This window comes from Penicillium solitum, assembly GCF_028829755.1.
Source record: "Penicillium solitum strain IBT 25940 chromosome Unknown utg000003l_segment0_segment0, whole genome shotgun sequence".
Taxonomy (NCBI): Eukaryota; Fungi; Ascomycota; class Eurotiomycetes; order Eurotiales; family Aspergillaceae; genus Penicillium; species Penicillium solitum.
The window spans coordinates 4,330,590-4,347,682 of NW_027072123.1; the positions used below are offsets into that span (position 1 = coordinate 4,330,590).

The 17,093-nt window shown below is 48.3% G+C and overlaps 8 protein-coding genes across 8 annotated transcripts; 4 read left to right on the plus strand and 4 right to left on the minus strand.

Moving 5' to 3' along the window:
* Positions 1-52: 52 nt before the first annotated feature.
* On the plus strand, positions 53-1,650 carry N7455_005576 (putative MFS hexose transporter; the record flags this gene model as incomplete). Its single annotated transcript, XM_040957146.2, has 2 exons — positions 53-205; positions 259-1,650. 2 exons carry the CDS (start codon positions 53-55, stop codon positions 1,648-1,650), a joined length of 1,545 nt encoding a protein of 514 aa, XP_040812373.2.
* A 597-nt stretch (positions 1,651-2,247) lies between these two features.
* N7455_005577 (DUF427 domain-containing protein) lies at positions 2,248-2,670 on the plus strand (the record flags this gene model as incomplete). Its single annotated transcript, XM_040957214.2, has 3 exons — positions 2,248-2,328; positions 2,387-2,573; positions 2,636-2,670. 3 exons carry the CDS (start codon positions 2,248-2,250, stop codon positions 2,668-2,670), a joined length of 303 nt encoding a protein of 100 aa, XP_040812496.2.
* Positions 2,671-3,531: 861 nt separating this feature from the next.
* Positions 3,532-4,541, minus strand: N7455_005578 (p24 family protein; the record flags this gene model as incomplete). The annotated part of the gene is made up of 3 exons (XM_040957138.2): positions 3,532-3,807; positions 3,889-4,268; positions 4,337-4,541. Coding segments are annotated over 3 exons (735 nt in total), but the record flags the coding sequence as incomplete, so codon positions are not given.
* Positions 4,542-4,792: 251 nt separating this feature from the next.
* Positions 4,793-6,613, plus strand: N7455_005579 (SANT/Myb-like DNA-binding domain-containing protein; the record flags this gene model as incomplete). Its single annotated transcript, XM_040957173.2, has 3 exons — positions 4,793-4,886; positions 4,945-5,062; positions 5,125-6,613. The coding sequence occupies 3 exons, from the start codon at positions 4,793-4,795 to the stop codon at positions 6,611-6,613; spliced, it is 1,701 nt and encodes a 566-aa protein (XP_040812401.2).
* A 266-nt stretch (positions 6,614-6,879) lies between these two features.
* Positions 6,880-8,928, minus strand: N7455_005580 (uncharacterized protein; the record flags this gene model as incomplete). The annotated part of the gene is made up of 1 exon (XM_065605073.1): positions 6,880-8,928. The coding sequence occupies one exon, from the start codon at positions 8,926-8,928 to the stop codon at positions 6,880-6,882; it is 2,049 nt and encodes a 682-aa protein (XP_065461973.1).
* A 1,603-nt stretch (positions 8,929-10,531) lies between these two features.
* On the minus strand, positions 10,532-12,065 carry N7455_005581 (Aldolase-type TIM barrel; the record flags this gene model as incomplete). Its single annotated transcript, XM_065605074.1, has 6 exons — positions 10,532-10,624; positions 10,687-11,026; positions 11,082-11,313; positions 11,374-11,482; positions 11,535-11,663; positions 11,718-12,065. 6 exons carry the CDS (start codon positions 12,063-12,065, stop codon positions 10,532-10,534), a joined length of 1,251 nt encoding a protein of 416 aa, XP_065461974.1.
* A 1,627-nt stretch (positions 12,066-13,692) lies between these two features.
* Positions 13,693-15,449, plus strand: N7455_005582 (uncharacterized protein; the record flags this gene model as incomplete). Its single annotated transcript, XM_040957176.2, has 5 exons — positions 13,693-13,880; positions 13,935-13,956; positions 14,013-14,086; positions 14,151-14,480; positions 14,555-15,449. 5 exons carry the CDS (start codon positions 13,693-13,695, stop codon positions 15,447-15,449), a joined length of 1,509 nt encoding a protein of 502 aa, XP_040812392.2.
* Positions 15,450-15,789: 340 nt separating this feature from the next.
* Positions 15,790-16,538, minus strand: N7455_005583 (uncharacterized protein; the record flags this gene model as incomplete). The annotated part of the gene is made up of 2 exons (XM_065605075.1): positions 15,790-16,208; positions 16,517-16,538. The coding sequence occupies 2 exons, from the start codon at positions 16,536-16,538 to the stop codon at positions 15,790-15,792; spliced, it is 441 nt and encodes a 146-aa protein (XP_065461975.1).
* Between the last annotated feature and the right edge of the window lie 555 nt (positions 16,539-17,093).

Here is a 17,093-nt window from a genome sequence, read left to right on the forward strand (position 1 = left end):
CCTAGACAAGCCTACTTCATTTGTCTCCAACTCTCAGTTGAAGTCTGCAATCATGGCTCCTGCCGCCGCCCATGCCGCTGAGGGCATTATCTCGTCCATTGACGTGGACTCTATGCCGCCTTTCTGGCGACGGAAGAATGGCATTCTGCTATACTTTCTGCTCACTTCGTCCCTACTAGCAAGTGCGGCCCTTGGAATCGATGGAGTGAGTTTCAATATTTCAAGACTGAAGTGCCTTTTACTGACAATCTATTGCAGTCCATGACGAACGGCATGCAAGTCTTGGAATCCTGGCAAGATCGATTTGGACATCCAGAAGGCGCCACATTGGGTTTCTTCGGGGCCGCTAATGCCATTGGCGGTGTCATTCCATTTATTTTTCTCAGTTGGATCAGTGATAAGTTTGGGCGTCGTCTACCCACTGCGTTAGGGTCTGCAATTATCATTATTGGTGTGATTGTCGAGTTCTTTGCCACTTCCTTGAACATGTACATTGGCGGCAAGATCGTTCTAGGTATCGGATCTTCGCTCATCCAGATGGGCGCACCTGTTTTGATCACAGAGCTGTCACACCCCAAGGAACGTGTACAAGTCACTACTTTCTACAACACCTCCATCGTTCTTGGCTATGTGATTGGAGCCTGGGCAACATTTGGCTGTTACAGGATAACCAGTCAGTGGTCATGGCGGCTTCCTACATTGATCCAAATTGTCCCCTCGGCCTACCAATTCTGTCTCATTTGGTTTTGCCCCGAGTCTCCCCGTTGGTTGATTGCAAAGGGTCATACCCAAGAAGCTCGAAAGATCCTCATTAAGTTCCACGGTGAATGTGACCCCAGCTCGGAGCTGGTCGCGGTGGAGTGCGCCGAAATCCAGCAGGCGATCGACAAGGAAGCAGAGAATAACATGACGTGGAAGGATTTCTTCTCCTCTCGTGCCAATCTCAAGCGCCTGTTCCTCTGCTTTGCTACAGCCGTTTTCAGTCAGAGTTCGGGAAATCTGCTTGTCTCGAATTATTTGACCCAGATTCTGAAAGATACCGGCCTAAAGACTCAGTCCGAAATCACGCTTATGAACGGAATGGTCACCCTCTGGCAGTATATCGTCGCGATCTTCGTTGCATTGGTCATCGATAAATTCCGTCGTCGGTTCTTCTTCCTCACGGGTTCCGGTGGTGTCGTTGTCACTTTCGTCGTGTGGACAATCGCTGCCCAGCAGTACCTTGAGCACAACTCCTTGGTGGCTGGTCGTGTCGTTATTGCCTGTATCTTCTTCTTCCAGGCGTTCTACACTTTCGCGTGGACCAATCTGATTGTCACTTATTCGTTGGAAGTTGTGACGCTTCAGATGCGCGCTAAAACATGGGCATTTGTCCTCCTCACAATTCAGGTGGCATCTATCTTCGGAAGCTATGTCAACCCTATTGGCCTGAAGAACCTTGGCTGGAAGTTCTATATCTACTACTGTGTCTGGGTGCTTATTGTCTTCCTCGTCGTCTACTTCTTCTTCGTTGAGACGGCCGGCCCTACGCTTGAAGAACTGGCCTATCTGTTTGAGGGCGAAGACGCCAAACGTGGAATGGTTGACAAGGTCGCGGTGCAAAAGGAACAAGTACAATATGAAGAGCATGTGGAGACCAAGTCGGCGTGATATACTGCGATCCCTGGACCCTATCGGCCAACCATGACGATCATGAACATAATTCTTCAGATAAAATTAATTACAAATCAATCACGTCTATTAACTATGCGGAGATGTTCTAGTCCTGCAAAAGCACACGATAGTACCGCCAGGAAAGCCTGTCTTGGCCTTGGGTAACTTCCGCATCTCGGCATCATTAAGCTGTCCTAGTTGTAAAAATTCCCAGTGAGAAGAAGGCGCCATAGATGCGCAATATGAGTACTAGATTTGTCCGTTTATGCCTTTTAAATCGCCAAGTGCCGTAGGAATAGATCCCTGCAGATGGTTTCCACTATTGTATCCATCGTATCCACCGTCGGAGCTTTAAATCGGAGGGTTCAAATGGCGCTAACGGGGGATTCGCTTTGGCCTGCTCTTGGCGTCAACAACTGTCCCTCTCGAATGGCGCAATAACATCCATTCTTGTTGGGTTGGATTACAAAAAGAAAAGAAATATAGGACAATACACATATAGTTTCCCTTACACTGAGAATTCCAGATTCAACCACGCGATAATCCAAGAAGAGAATCGGGTCCACGCTCCTTTCTTTTCTCCAAACATCCATCATGCCCCGCGCTCTCGCTAGAGTAGGGGACCGGATCATCGCGGAGACAGCGACTTGGAAGGCCGTGGAGAATAACATCTATGTAAGTTTTATGAGATTCAGTGTCTGCATTTCAGATTGACTGACTTCATATTGTACAGTTTCCCCGCTCAGCAATCATCGATGATACCATTTTGCTAGACTCCGATCGTTCCACCTTTTGCCCTTGGAAAGGCTACGCCTCTTACTGGCATCTGAGGGTGGACGGGCAGACGCTTGAAAATGCAGCGTGGTATTACCGGGAACCCTACGATGCAGCGGCTGATATCAAGGACCATGTTGCTTTTTGTAAGTCATTCCTGGTCCTGCCATTTCTGGGTTATATCTCACACTCTATTTCGGATAAACAGATAGTGACAGTGTTCAAATATCACAAGAGCCATAATTAGGAGGCGCATTAGGATGTAGCAAGATCGATGGGTCTGAACCTGAATGGTGAGCATGCTGTGCCATAGTTAAGGGTTTCATTCCCCAGGCTTCGACAAGCCCTATAGGACTGAAATCTTTTTGGTCCCACGTCCTGGTCCTGTACGTTCCTATATAACTTTCGTAATCCGAATCAGACTATAGGCGTCCTACCCTAATATCACTAACCTTAGGTCATATCAAAACGTGTGTTAATCTCAAGTGACACCCGGATAGGCCTTAATAAGTTCATAGAAGGCCCTTTAGCTCCGTCGAAGGTCCAATCGTAGCTCGGAGTGTCACTTTTGAGATCATACGAAAAACTTGAATTTGGGGTTTTGCAAATTGTGCAGCAAGAGGTAAAATGGGTAACCACAAGCTTTGCCTACATGAACTTACCCAAGTGGTCACCGGTCCACGCACCAAATCTACGTATATATATATATATCGTGATTGATACCAGACCATCAAGATATCAACCGCGGTAGCATTGTCTATTACTGAAGTATAGCTTCGTTGGACGTGGGGTCCCTCTAACGCCATTACTGTTTGTATGTATGGTCCTGGATTAAGCAATAGACAATGTCGAGTGACTGTAGTTTGTGTGGACAAATATCGTTTCCCAGAACCATCTACGAAAGACAATGGAATAGAAGAAAAGATATCATTACATCCATTATCAAGATCGACATCTGACCACACTCCAAGCACACCACACCTTTTTCTTTTTCTCGCTGAAGCACTGGCCGTGTGGTCTACCGAGTTCAAAAAAGGACCTTGGGAAGTCGAAATGCCTCCGACCAGAATTTAAAGATCTGTCGTTCGCCAGAAAACCAGTATAAAAACGCATGTAAGAACCAATCATCCATATTCACGTAAACCGGCGTGCGTGACCACAGCAGAGGTGGAAGGAAGATGCAAGGCAAAAGAAACGAGATATGCTGTAGGGAATAAGACAACGCGGCATCTAAGTCAACTTCTGCTTGATGAAGAATGACCGCAGGTGCGAGAGCTGCCAGGCGCAGGCGGCGGACAAAACGGCGAGCTGGATAAGAGTCCAGCGCACGACACGCGAGTTGGTGGTCTCAGACTGGTCACGGAATTCAGACTCACGTTCCTGGAGAGAAAAAAGAACATTAGCATCTCCATTTTAATCATCCAGACTGTAGCTATAGATTGGATATGGGGTAATCCTTACCCGCTGGTACACCTGTTCACGACGGATATCGTGCAACCGGCTGTTCAGATCCTTGACACGCTGCACGATATCCTTGATTTTGTCCTTATCCTCAGTCTCAATCTTGCTGGTCTCACCGATGGCAAGGTCGACGGTGAGCTTGACGGCGCCCAGAGAGTTGGACAACCAGCTGGAGGTGGCATCCGTTTCAGGCGTGAAGCAGATTCTGTGCTGGCCCGCATCTGCGGCGGAGAAATGGAAGCGACCAGAGTGGCTGTCCCGCTTGGACACGACGCGGTGATCATTGTCGAAGGTCTCCTCGACGCTGATGTGCATCTTCAAGCTATGGTCGATCGTGTAGGTGCCGCTCTGGGCGTTGATGACTTCCGTCTCAAAACGGCCTATTTATGGTAATCATCATATGTTAGTTTGGAATTCCTTCTTGAAGTCCGAAAAGATTGTCGCATACCGGCCACTAGAGTATCCTTGGGCAGGTCCTCAAAGAAGCACTTTGTTTGCCGACCCTCCATGTAGAAGTACAGGGCATTGGTCGGGAGGAGGAGAGAAAAGAAGGAGAGGAGAGTCAATGCTGACGCCAGCCATGACGAGGATGTCCCAGAGAAAACCATGATGAGGAAATGGGCAATTGGATAGTCGCACGGCCAAGTCCTCCTCTCCGTGAAGGTGTCAACATCAGGGACCGTGGCCGCTCACCGCCTGCCGTCTCTGGAATGCCTCCCTTTCCAGCGGGAAGCCTCTGTCGATGGGATCTTCAATTTCGACGTTCACTAGTCTTTATTTCATCAAACAAAAACTGCTTTCATCTTTCTCTGGTCGCGTACTAAAATTTTAATCGCTAAATACCGAAGAAATCCCTCTTTGGTGTCGTATCCAGGCAGATCACCACCCCGATCGAACCGCCAATATGGCCGCGGCCGATGTTCGCGACATGCTGGATTTGCCCGCAGAAGGGCAGCCCAGGCCACACAAGAAGCAGAAGGTGGTCGAAAAGCGACCAGGTAGGTGTAATGCGCTCTATTAAGGATGGTATAGATTACTGACAGTCTCCCGTTGCAGAGGGTATTACCCGTGAATTGTACGCGCTACTGGGCGAAAGGGCGCCGCCGATCGCCATTAATGAGAACAAATACAAGGGCCGTCCAAAATGGATGAACAAGCTGCGCGTTCGACCATGGTATGTTGAAGATGCGGCTCCTTGGAGATCTCGAATGCATGCTGACGTTGGATCGTTTATAGGAGCATGGCCCCGTTCACGAACAACGCCCGTTCCGACGGCCTGGTTTTGAACCACTGGCAGAGAAAACACGAGTCGGCGCGACCACCTGTTCCCGCACCTGCACCCGCACCCGCAGAGTCTCAAATGGAAGTGGATAAGCCCAAGGAAGAAGAGAAAGAGGACGTACCGAAACTGCCGGAGCAGGAATATGCCTTCGCCAAGTACAACGTTAAACCGCGTTTGCCCCGTCGATACACAGACGACGAGTACAATCGACATCTCACAAGTGATGACTGGTCGCGCGAGGAAACGGACTATCTGGTGGATCTCGTCACTGACTTCGACATTCGCTGGGTGCTCATCGCAGATCGTTATGACTACCAACCACGAATGGACACAAAGCCGGATTCGAATGCGCTTGTGCCCGCAAAGCACCATCGAACAATGGAACAACTGAAGGCGCGATACTATCACATTGCTGCAACGATGCTCTCAATAGAGCATCCACCCTCAGAGATGTCTGAAGCCGAGTTCGAACTACACGAGAAGATGCTTAAGTTTGATCCCGACCGAGAGCGCGACCGCAAAGAACTAGCCGCCCTTCAGCTCAACCGCACAGCTGACGAGGTCCGCGAGGAGGCGATGCTACTCGAAGAATTGAAGCGCATCACAAGCAACGAGCAGAACTTCATCACCGAACGGCGGGAACTCTACTCTCGCCTCGAGGTTCCCATCAGCGTCGGCAACACCACAATGTACCAGTCCAGCGCGGGCCTTTCCCAGCTCCTGCAGACTCTACTCCAAGCCGACAAGAGCAAGAAACGCCGCTCCATCCTCGGCGACGGTGCCATCCCAAGTCCCGCTGGCCAGACTCCATCCACCGCTGGTGGCCTAGGCCGGGCCGAGACCCCCGTCACACAGGCCGCCAACAAGAAGGGGTCTATCACATCAAAGGAGCCCAATCAAATGGTACGCACGCTCACCTCAGCGGAGGAAGCAAGGTACGGCGTCCAACACCACGAGCGTGTCTCAGCCGGTGTGCAATTCCGCAGCGACCGTGCCCAGCGACTCACGCAGGCCAAGTCCAACGTGCAAACCCAAAAACTGGCCAATGCGCTATCCGAGCTCGAGATCCCCGTGCGCCTGTTCATGCCCACCGAACGCGTATGCAAGGATTTCGAGAAACTCATCCAGTCTGTCAACATGCTCCTCGACGCTCGCAAGGTGTCCGAAAAGGTTGAAAGTGAGATCCGTGTACTTGAAGCTGCGAAGATGGAGCGCGAGCGCAAGTCACGAGAAACTGCTGGTATCTCGGGGCCAAGTGCTGACCCTGAACATCCCCATGTGAAAAAGGAGACTGAAGACGGCGACACCGGCCTTTTGGGCCATTCCACTGCCCCACAGAATACACAAGGCAATGGTGTTCAACAAGGGAATGGTAATCACAAGCGGTCTGCTAGTGTACTCAGTGGCGTAAGCGACAAGAGCAACAAGCGACAGCGGAGATAGATGATCTACTTCTCTACTGGTGAATACTATACCCTTATTGTGTGCACGTGAGAAGTGAGAAGTGTAAGATGTATTAGGGATGAATTACCCTTATTCCTGTATGATTAATGACACCCTGGGAAACATACTCATAATTGAACCAATTCCATCCCCTCGGGTAACAATAACAGCAGAATTGGCTCCAGAGTCCTCCATAACAGTATTGTATACTCGTCCAACCGATATACCCTCGTTACTCTTGTGATGATCGTTACCGTGCATCTTCGTCACTCTGCCTCCACCACCAGACTTGTTCGGCTCGCCCACCGGCTTCCATAAAAGGCTCCGGGAATCCCAATGCACTCCTGATACGCACTCGCGAGCTCCTCTGCCATATCGCTTCTGGTAGAGTTTGCTCGTCCCAGGTCACTCGACGCACGCCCTTGATACGGTACTGGCGATTCTTCGGATGGTTCTTTTGGAGGGAGGTTTGAGCGTTTCTTGCTTTCCCTGTTTCCGGAAAATTTCGGTATCCAACGTCCACTACGAGAGCGTGAGGGTTCTCCGTTTTGTTTGTCTGCACTCCTGCCATTGGATGGATCGAAGTACACAGAGGGCTGATGGTTGGTCTGATCCGTCGAGAAGCGGCGTTCACTAAGTGGTGAAGTATCTGGAGTACAGACACTACGCCTATGGGTTGAATCGTGGTGCATCTCTGGTTGTGGTTGTTTACGTGTGGACCGGCTGACTTTTGCCCATCGGCTCAAGAACATTTCGTCGACGTCTTCGATATAAAAGCTCTTGGCAGAGGTTGGCGACTTTGCAGAAGCAGGCGATTTTATAGAAATTGGCGACCCAATGTGCTGCGCGCCACTTGAACTTGCACGGTGGGCTTCACCTGCAGCCATCCCCACACCAGCCAAATTCACTGCCAGCGGTGGGTGACGATTATCTCGAACTGAATGGCTCTTCATTTTGGCCCACATTGTTGGTGTCAAAACAGGTTCCCCTATCGCTTTGGTAGGACTTTTGTTCATAGAAGACTGTCGGTTGACAGACCTAGGCCCTGAAGTGTCTCTGTGCCAATTCCCGTTCGGAAGTGGACTGCCGTTCCCTCCAACTGCTGGTGGGTGAACCTCAGTATTGTCCACCAAGTTATACCCATAGCCCATTCGCCGGCCCCCGGTCATCCAGCCGGGACTGACTCTGCGGTGTGGTCCAGCACCGTTGGAGCCATTGAAAATTCCATGAACCTGCGGCGATTCCCAGTTTGCCGCATCAAGTTGCTCAACAAACTTGCTTTTCAGAACCTCGGCAACTGGTTCCAGTTCATTTTGGACCGCCCCAGTCTCAGCTGCCATTTGTGCATGAATATTGGGCAAACTGTCCATCGCATTCGCAGCATGAACCCTCAGCGATTGAACAGCAGATGCTCCCCGTGAAGGATTGCTGCTTTGGCGCGAATAGAAAGAAGAGGCATCTCGTTGATGGGACGTAGCTTGCTTCTGGAGCTCGGAGCCCCCGATTGTCGATGTTCCAGATCTCTCATGAGATTGAACATTCTCTTGCGATGCCATTTGTAGGCCATACCTATTTGGACGTGGAAGTTCCGACATGGATGGATTAGCCGATGGCGGCCCGGACCCCATGCTTGTCCCCACGAGTCTGTGCGAAAGGTCAAGATCACCAAGATGCGGTACTCGACTCTCGGAGTGTGCACCGGGAGAGCTTGTTGGTTGTCGTGTTTTGGAAACCATAATGCCCGGATCTTCCCTGACTAGCGATGTCGACGATGCCACACGATAATCATTACGATCTGATCCCATGTACTGAGCCCAGTCAGCCACGAGATTCTGGAGGTTCTCACCACTACTGCTGCCTTTGAAGCCTTCTCGGGATCGGAGATGTTCTTGATTTGGTGGAGCTAATTCTTCTTGGCTGGCATGAAGGCTTGGGAAAGATTTAGTGAACGTGTTTTGCTCGCCCGACCGCTCATTTTTGAACGAAGGCACCGACTGGCTACCCGTGCCTTCGGCTGCAGAGTCGGGGTGAGCTGTGCGCCCTCTCAAACTTCCTGGTGGTGTGGGTATATAATGCATTCCAAAGGGAGTTCCCGGGGTGTCGGATTGATCATGGCTGTTGGCATTCGCCCACATCTCCAAGTCATTTCGCTCACGGCTGTACTCTATTAGATCATGCAACCCCATCCTGCGAAACGCCGGGCTTCTGGGCGAAGCTCTCACATGTTCGGCATGCTGGGGACTCCCAATGCACTGGGCATCACTGTCGTACCCTCGTGTGCTCATCAGACTGCTACTTCCCATGTCCCCAACCATTGATAGCTCTGTAGTTACTTTGGGTGCGTTTGACTTGAGCTTGATCGAGAAGGGAAAGATGTGGCGGTGTTCCCCGGACTGCCTGGATTCTCTCGAAAATCGATGGCGGAGCCGACGCGAAAGACTTGTAGATCTTCGCCTCCGATCTCGAATGGGGGTTAATGTTGATCCTAGCGGAGGGCCTGCGGTATCTCAAGTTAGCCAGGTGCCATCTTGAAATCGAGTATTGGGCTGGGCCTTGCCTTGAGCTTGCTCCCTGGGACCATCCACATTCTCCATTTGACCATCTTGATATGATTGTGCGAAGCCACTTGGAGAGTCAGGTCGATGTCCCCTTCGGAGACGAGGACATGTAATGAAGAACATTTGGTTATGGGATATTTACAAGATGAACTTCTACATGTTCTTTAATCTCGCCTTACAGGAATTTTGGGGAAGGCACTATTGTCAGCGGATGTGCCTTCTATTTTAAAACATCTAGAGGTCGCCCTTGCCATTTATTGAAATACCTTCGATCCATGGATCAGATTGACATAAGGTGATTCCCGCTTCAAGCTCACAACCTCGCAAATTTAAACTACAACATAGCCACTCAATAAACACCAGCCCATCTAGGTAGAAATTACAACACAAGCTGTACCTTCTATGTCAAAGAGTTAGCTCACAATGTGTGTTTAGAACACATGGCTCGAGTTTTCATGATCTTCTCATCAAGAACAGTCCCCAAGTGGAGACCAGAGTGGATACCATTACCCAATACATACTAGTGCCAGGAGTGGGTCAGATGCGGGCCGTACCCATAAACCGGTTTTAATATCCCTGTCCTACCTACCTACATAGGTCGATACGCGCAATGGTAGAGTTGTAGTGCACGCAATTTGCGCTATAGATGTCTAGTAAAACTACAACGAAAAAATAACGATATTCATTGCCATATCGCTAAACATTCAAATCATCCTGGTTAGGGAGCATGAGAACACATCCAACGAGCCTCAAGATGCAGGGGGATGATAGGGCATGTGATTTTTCTTTTGCCACAGAGTCATAATTATTCCTAGCAAATGGAGTACAAATACCAGCTTCTAGTTCTAAAGATATCTGATCCCTGCTTCATGGTTACAATAAAGTCAAACCGTCAAGTCCGACTTGGGTAAATGCTCTGAGGTTTCACAGTACTTGGTGTGGCAAAATGGTAGCGAAATGAGCGAGCAGGTTAATACGAACAGACCTAGTCTTTAGAGTGATTTGATAACATACCTCTGTACTCTTACTGCCCACAAATAGGTGAAAGTCATTTTTCACTGCTGGCGAGTTTCTTATGGACTTGGTTTTGGTTTGTTCCGTGTCGGTAGTAACCACTTGAACCAGACGAGGTAAACCTTTTGGATAAACAATAGGAGGGATATCTCCATCCACCTTTGAGAGAAGACCATTTCGACGCTAATATTTGCATTAAATAGAGTAGACTATTGTTCAATCGATGCAAGCTACCAATACTCGATTAGGGGCTTTGCTGCAGATGCGTATCCTTGATAATGTTTTAAATCTCCCTCCCAATCACGACCTATCAAACAAGAAGATCATTGGAAAGCCACAATGGTCTTCATAGATTGATTGGGATGTAAGAAGAATCCTCCAATCGAGACGTGATGTACAACTCCGCCGCCGTTTGAGCATCACAAAACAGAGAGATTGCCTACATTCAAGATTAATTAATATCAGCTGCACAACAAACACAAGTTGAAAGTGTATCCTTACCTGTGCTGTCTTGAACTGCGCCTTTCCACCCTCACTCGCAGCAAAGTGAACCCGATATTGACTCTCGCAGTCTGTATATGAGGCATATTTGACAATCTCTGTGACCTTAGCGGTCTTCGCAAACAAGGACATACTTTCCATCTCCTCTTTGGGTCTCTCCGTAGATGTCAAAACTTTGAGAACTTTCGGTGCTATAGTCAGTGCGTCGATTCCGGCGAGCATAATCAGCTCATCGAGGTTCAGTGTGACACAGGCTTTCACCCGTGTGGGAAGAGAGTTCTGGTGATAGAACTGCTGCGCTTGCACACAGATGCCAAGAATTGGGTTCGTGTCCTTGTATCTGCCAATTAATTAGAGATACTCCCAGTATTCGGCGATCCTTCTCACTCACTCACCCCTCGTAAGTTTCGGTTTTGAGTTCATGCACGAACGGTGAAATTGATATACAGCCGGCTTCGCCCGCAAGGATTGCCTGTTTCATGGAGAAGACAGTCGTGGCCAAAGTCTTTATTCCATTTCGCTTGAGCTGACGCGAAGCCTGCATTCCCTCCCATGTTGCTGGCACCTTGGTAACCAGGCGAGATGTGTCGAAATCGGGGTCAACGATTTGGCAGATATGATGGAGTCCTGCAGCATATAGATTAACCTCTCTCTTTTTGGTGTACAATGTGAATAGTATGATCTTACGCTGAGCATTTGCAACTATTGCTTCGGTATTGTAGGAATAGCTCGGGTTGACCATAACATGGACATTTCCATGAACAGTTTGGATCACTTCGAGGGCTAGTTCGATACCCTGGACCGGTTAGCTTTAGATATCCACATTACTCAATTTACCGAACACTGACCACCACCTCCACAGCAAGCTCCTCGAGGGTGATAGTTGCAAACTGTGGGTGGATAGTTGTCGCCAACTCTAGTGCTCTCTTCAACACAGCACTTCTGTTGGGCTTGACAATCTCCGCTTGAATCTCAAACTGTTTTCCTAATTAGCACACAGCAACACAGAGTATCTAAATATTTTCTCATACTTGGTTTCCCGTTGCATCCTGGAAAGGTCCGATCTCTTTGGAAGCTGGTGTGAAATTTGCATTAGTCTTCGCTCTAACACGAGTCAAAAGATTCTCAACCATCCACGATGTATTTCTCTGCGCCACGGTTATCCCATGGGTTCCCGCGGAAAGTCTCCCAGATACCAAGAATGGATCCATCGGCCGCAACATCGACGCGGTAGGGGGCGAAGACGTAGTCACCAGCGGAACGAATATCAAGCAAGTAGGACTCGGGTTGAGCATTTGAACTCGACCTTCAGCATCATATGTGTCAATATCCACCTGTGTTCGTGAGCGAAGGTATTCCAGTAGGTTCACTGTCGCCATGTCGTCTGTCGTGTTGAGCGGTACGTATAACAAATTGCGTGTGAAACAGTATAACACTGTTGACTTCTTCACTGGGTTGGAAAAAAAAAAGGAATAGATTTTACATATGATATAGTGGAGTTGACGATCCGACCCCTACTTAAATAGTAGTGGGGGAAGAACCGATTGATCTCACAAGCACCTTTATTTCACCAGTGGCGAAGTTGAATTGGCCTTCCGCCTGCAGCTGACGGTCTCAGTCATTGATACCTACCGGCGACGAAGTGGGATTCCAGGGACTTTAGTCCTATTGGCTATTATTGCCAGAAAAGGATTGCCTATGTACTATACAATTATATAGTACATTCAAAAGAAAAGGAAGGTAGGTGATATGTTATACATCCACGCTGTGCATCCACATATGCACAATATTATCCATATCCAATACGAGCAAAGTCCCACGTGGTACACTTTGTCACCCGTACGTCGTAGTCGCACCGGATCAGCGTAGGAAAGGTCACATGGAACGTTGGGTTGGTTGTTAAATTTGACCTGGTGATAGGCTAACCGGTAGGATTATGAATGCACTCAATACGGCAGGGTTATACCATTGTAATGGATAGCTGTACGAGGGATGCATAAAAGTGGCCAGAATGTATTCCGATGACATACAACAGGCGGCGCTAAAGACTTCAATTCAAGATGCGAAGATGTAGAATTTACCCCGATCTTGTAATATTATAGAGCGGCATACTTGTGGTTTGATATTGAAGCCTCGGGTTGAAAGGACTGTGTTTGGAGATTGACGTCCTCTGAGACAGTGTAATCCCCTTCTCTCCTAGCCCTTCATTATCCGCCGATCAAATCCAATGAAAACAAGATGGAAAAAACAAAAAGAAAAAAAAAAAAAAAAAACAAAAAGGCAAATCAAGACATTGTTTGATATAATACTTTATATTTTCGTTCCAGCACTTGTTGCTTAAGCCCATTGAAGACGGCGTCATTATACAAGGCTAGACTGTCAACCACCCCAAAATATTGAGGAACATCATAGATACTAATCTAACTTTATTTCTATTGCAATTTCTATGACAACTATATTAAGTGAAAGTACCCGAGGATATACTTAGGAAACCGTAAATAATAATCGTTGGAAGTATAGAAATACCCCATGATCCTGATTATCCTCCGTATGAAAGTTTGGCCATAATCCTACAATTGCCCAAGTATGGTCCCTCTGCAAATGTTCATCATCGCACGTACATCATCTTCAAAGTGTAATGCAAATCCTAGTCCCCGTTCCGCATTCTTAATGACCGCAAAGAATGTGTAGGATCGACAAGGGAGATGATATAATGATGGTAAGATCAACCTAAATTTTACTACTTCTTATATGGATTATGAGCTTACGTCCTCGGTGGGTCAGAAACTTCAACATCTTAATTACTGTCCCTTGCATGTGTCTAGCAGATCTACCGGATCTACCAGCTACACGCAAGTATTTCTTTTCAACTAATATCTCTACGGCATCCTAAACATGTGTTCACAGTAAAAGTCCGATTAAAGAATGCCCGGTCTCAATCCTATAAAGTTCCTTTCCTGACCCAATCCAGTAAGCTTAACCTCAGTGCTTGGTTCAGAGATCATTATGCTCATCGCTACTCCCCAACCGCGATTAGAGGTAGGCCACGCCCTCGAGGTCCAAGGCTTAAAGCGCACCGGAGATGAGAAGAATCTCGTGGGTTGGGCTGCCATGAACCCACGTCATCCGCGGAATTGGAGCAAGGCGAGGAAGGCGTATGATGTTTCAATCATCATCTTTTTAGAATTTTATACGTGAGTTTCAAAGTTCTGGATAATTGACTGAGGCTGACCATTTTTGCGAATTAGGACTGCAGTGAGCACATCAGGGGTATGGGTCATTGAATCCAGAGTGGCATTATATTTCAAATGTTAACTTATGTACAGGCTACAGCTGCCAGAAATGCACAGAAAAACTTTGGAATTGGCGAGACCCTGTCTGTATTTCTATACATATCAACGTAAGTCGCTCTACATCGTTATGGTTATCGTTCATGGCAAATGCTTATTAGACGAAACAACAAGATATCTTCTCGCGCAAGGTATTGGTAGCATAGTGTTGCCTCCTTACTCTGAATGCTACGGTCGAAAAAAGCTATATGTGGGCAGCACTGCAATGTACAGTATATTCTGCGTGTTGATTTCAGCAGCGGAGTTGCCTGGCCTAGGGGCTTTCGGACGCCTCATCACGGGCTTTTTGTCTGCGGTCCCGAGTGCTGTCATCAATGGCAGCATGCAAGATATGTTCGACACCAGGCAGCTTATATGGCTTACATTACCGTACATGGCCATGGCAAATTTGGGTATCGCAATGGGGCCGGTGATGAGTGCATATATCACAGCTGCTTGGGGGTGGTAAGTACTGTCCTAGATCGAAAAAAGACGGGATGTACACACAAACAGATCAGAAAACTAACAAATCGTTGTAGGAAATGGGTTTTCTACGTCGCCGCCATAGTCACCGGAATCCTCGCCGTCTTGCTACTCACGATTCGTGAATCCCGCCCAACAGTTCTGCTGACACAGGAGGTTCGGCACCTACGTCATATTACTGGCGATTACTCTCTCCAAGCACTGAACCCAGACAGAGTTCCAGATATCCGGTCGTTCGCGCGGAACTTCGCCTTCCGACCACTCCAGCTTCTTTTCACAGAGCCCATCATTGCAGCAGTCTCAATCGTGTGCGGCATCTCCACTGGACTCATCTACCTATTCACAGACATCCTGCCCGGAGTTTATAAATCCTTCGGTCTCACACCCACAAAAGCCAGTCTCCCCTTCCTAGCCCTAGGCTTCGGATTCCTTCCCAATATCGGTACTCGCTTCCTTGAATATCGCAAAACAGCACGCCGGCGCCAGCGTGGCGAACCAATTATTCCCGAGCACAAACTAACCGGGTACATTATTGCTGCACCAGTCCTAATGATCGCACTCTGGTGGTTCGCATGGACGATCCCACCCGCAGTGCATGTGCATTACTTTGCGTCCGTGGTACCGCTATTCCTGACCGGATTTGCGATCAATGAGTTCGGCATCGTGCTGGTGGGATACATGTCGGATAGCTATCGGTCGTACTCGGCTAGCGGATTTGCGGCGTTGGGTCTGGTGCGCTGTGTGTTGGCCGCTTCGTTTCCGTTGTTTTCTGGGCGAATGTTTAGCGAGTTGGGACCGAATGGAGCCATGTGTGTGCTGGCTGGTCTGGCAACTGGGTTTTGTATTCTGTCGCCTGTCCTGAGGATATACGGGGAACGTTTAAGGAAGTCGAGCAAGTTTGCTGCGCACTGTGTGGATATTGATGCGGAGAATACATTCGAGCGGACATGATACATGTGGTACATTATGTATAGTTAGTGATGTTTTAAGTTCTTCGTTTGGGCCCCGAAGAGGGAATCAGCAAAGTCCACTTGAGGGCAGGAAGTGCACCAAATGTGAAAAGGAACTATGTACTCGATAGAGATGCCGTGATATGAGTTTTAACCTTCGCTTAATGAGTGTGTAAAAGGTCTATTCTTTCTTCTATTAACATATAACCCAACAACCTAGCGTACCAGAGAACTGCATTCGTATCATCTACATCTCATTTAATTCCAAGACCATTTTAACCGCCATGGTCGAGTTCATACTCATCAAATAACTCGGCTAGTCCAGCCTCATCGTAGGTCGCCTACCTTTCATCACTGGGGCCTATCTCATGTATGCGCGGAGCTTCGGTAACCGGCAGTTCGTATATCTGCTTGTAAGGTTTCGTTGGCAGTTCATGCGCTTGCTTATATGGCTCCCGCAGATATCCTGCGTCCTGTTGTGGTGGCGGGCTCTGGTTGAGAAACGGCTGCTCTTGTGACAAGGAGGGTTGATTTTGCCCTCGGCGATAGATCCACCAGAATATGAGGGCTGCAACAATGGCGACACCTGCAAGAGGACCAATAACAGCACCCGCAATCCAAGCTTTGCTAGAACCTTTTGTTGCGGCTACGGTAGGTGTTGGTGATTGACTGGCTTGCGATTCTGCGGTTGTTGAAGTTGTAGTAGTTGTGGGCGATCGACCGGTTTGTGACGTCGTGGTGGATAGGGTTGGAGAGGACGCTGTAATTCTGATTAGTCGGATGTATTCGATCTATGGATCCTGTTCCTTGGAAGGATCATGATGGGGACGCAGTACTTGGCTCTGTTGTTGTTGTTGTTGCTTGTTGTTGCTTGCAATTGGCGATAGATTGTGTTTGCTTTCCAAGAAAATCCGCAAAAGATATGAATCGCCGAGGGTGTTCCATATGGGGACGTTTGGAAGATTGTCATGGTGACACATGTAGCGCTGTCACTATGGGAGAGAACAGATTCCAAGTGAATATTCATGTTCATCAGTTGGAATGTACCGATAGTTATTGGTAACTCACCAAGACCCTGTCGCACTATCATCATATATGATGATGTTATTGTCGCAGTCTGTTGCAAATGTGCATGAAGCCCCGTCGCAACCGCCTGCATAGCTCCCCGATGTAGCCCATGTTTGTGTGTCCGTCATTGCCTCGGCTGTGGAAGACAGGTTAGTAAAATTCACCCAAAGGGTAAAACTCGTGTCAGAGAGGGTATTCGCACTGGCTGACGGGCCCAAATATCATCCCATAAAACCTGTTTCGGTTTGCACCGAGGTGTCCAGCTCGGTGGTGGTTTGGCCATGGACTCCACAGGACCAAAGACTTGCGCCGAAAAAGATCAGCGTAAGGCATGGCCAAAAATGCGACAATGAGATGGCAATCACTGAATTCTCTCTCAAACTAGGTATCTATCAACTGGAATTAGACCGATTAGAATGGCTGTACATCCATGTGGTGGACTATAGTTCAAAAAGGGACTGACCAGGATTAGGGATTGCAATTATCGAGCAATAAGCAGCTTAGCCTAGTCTGGGAAAACTGTTTTACTTAGACCAATAGAGGAACTGGGGGAACCGTAGAGAAGGTGAGAAAAGGG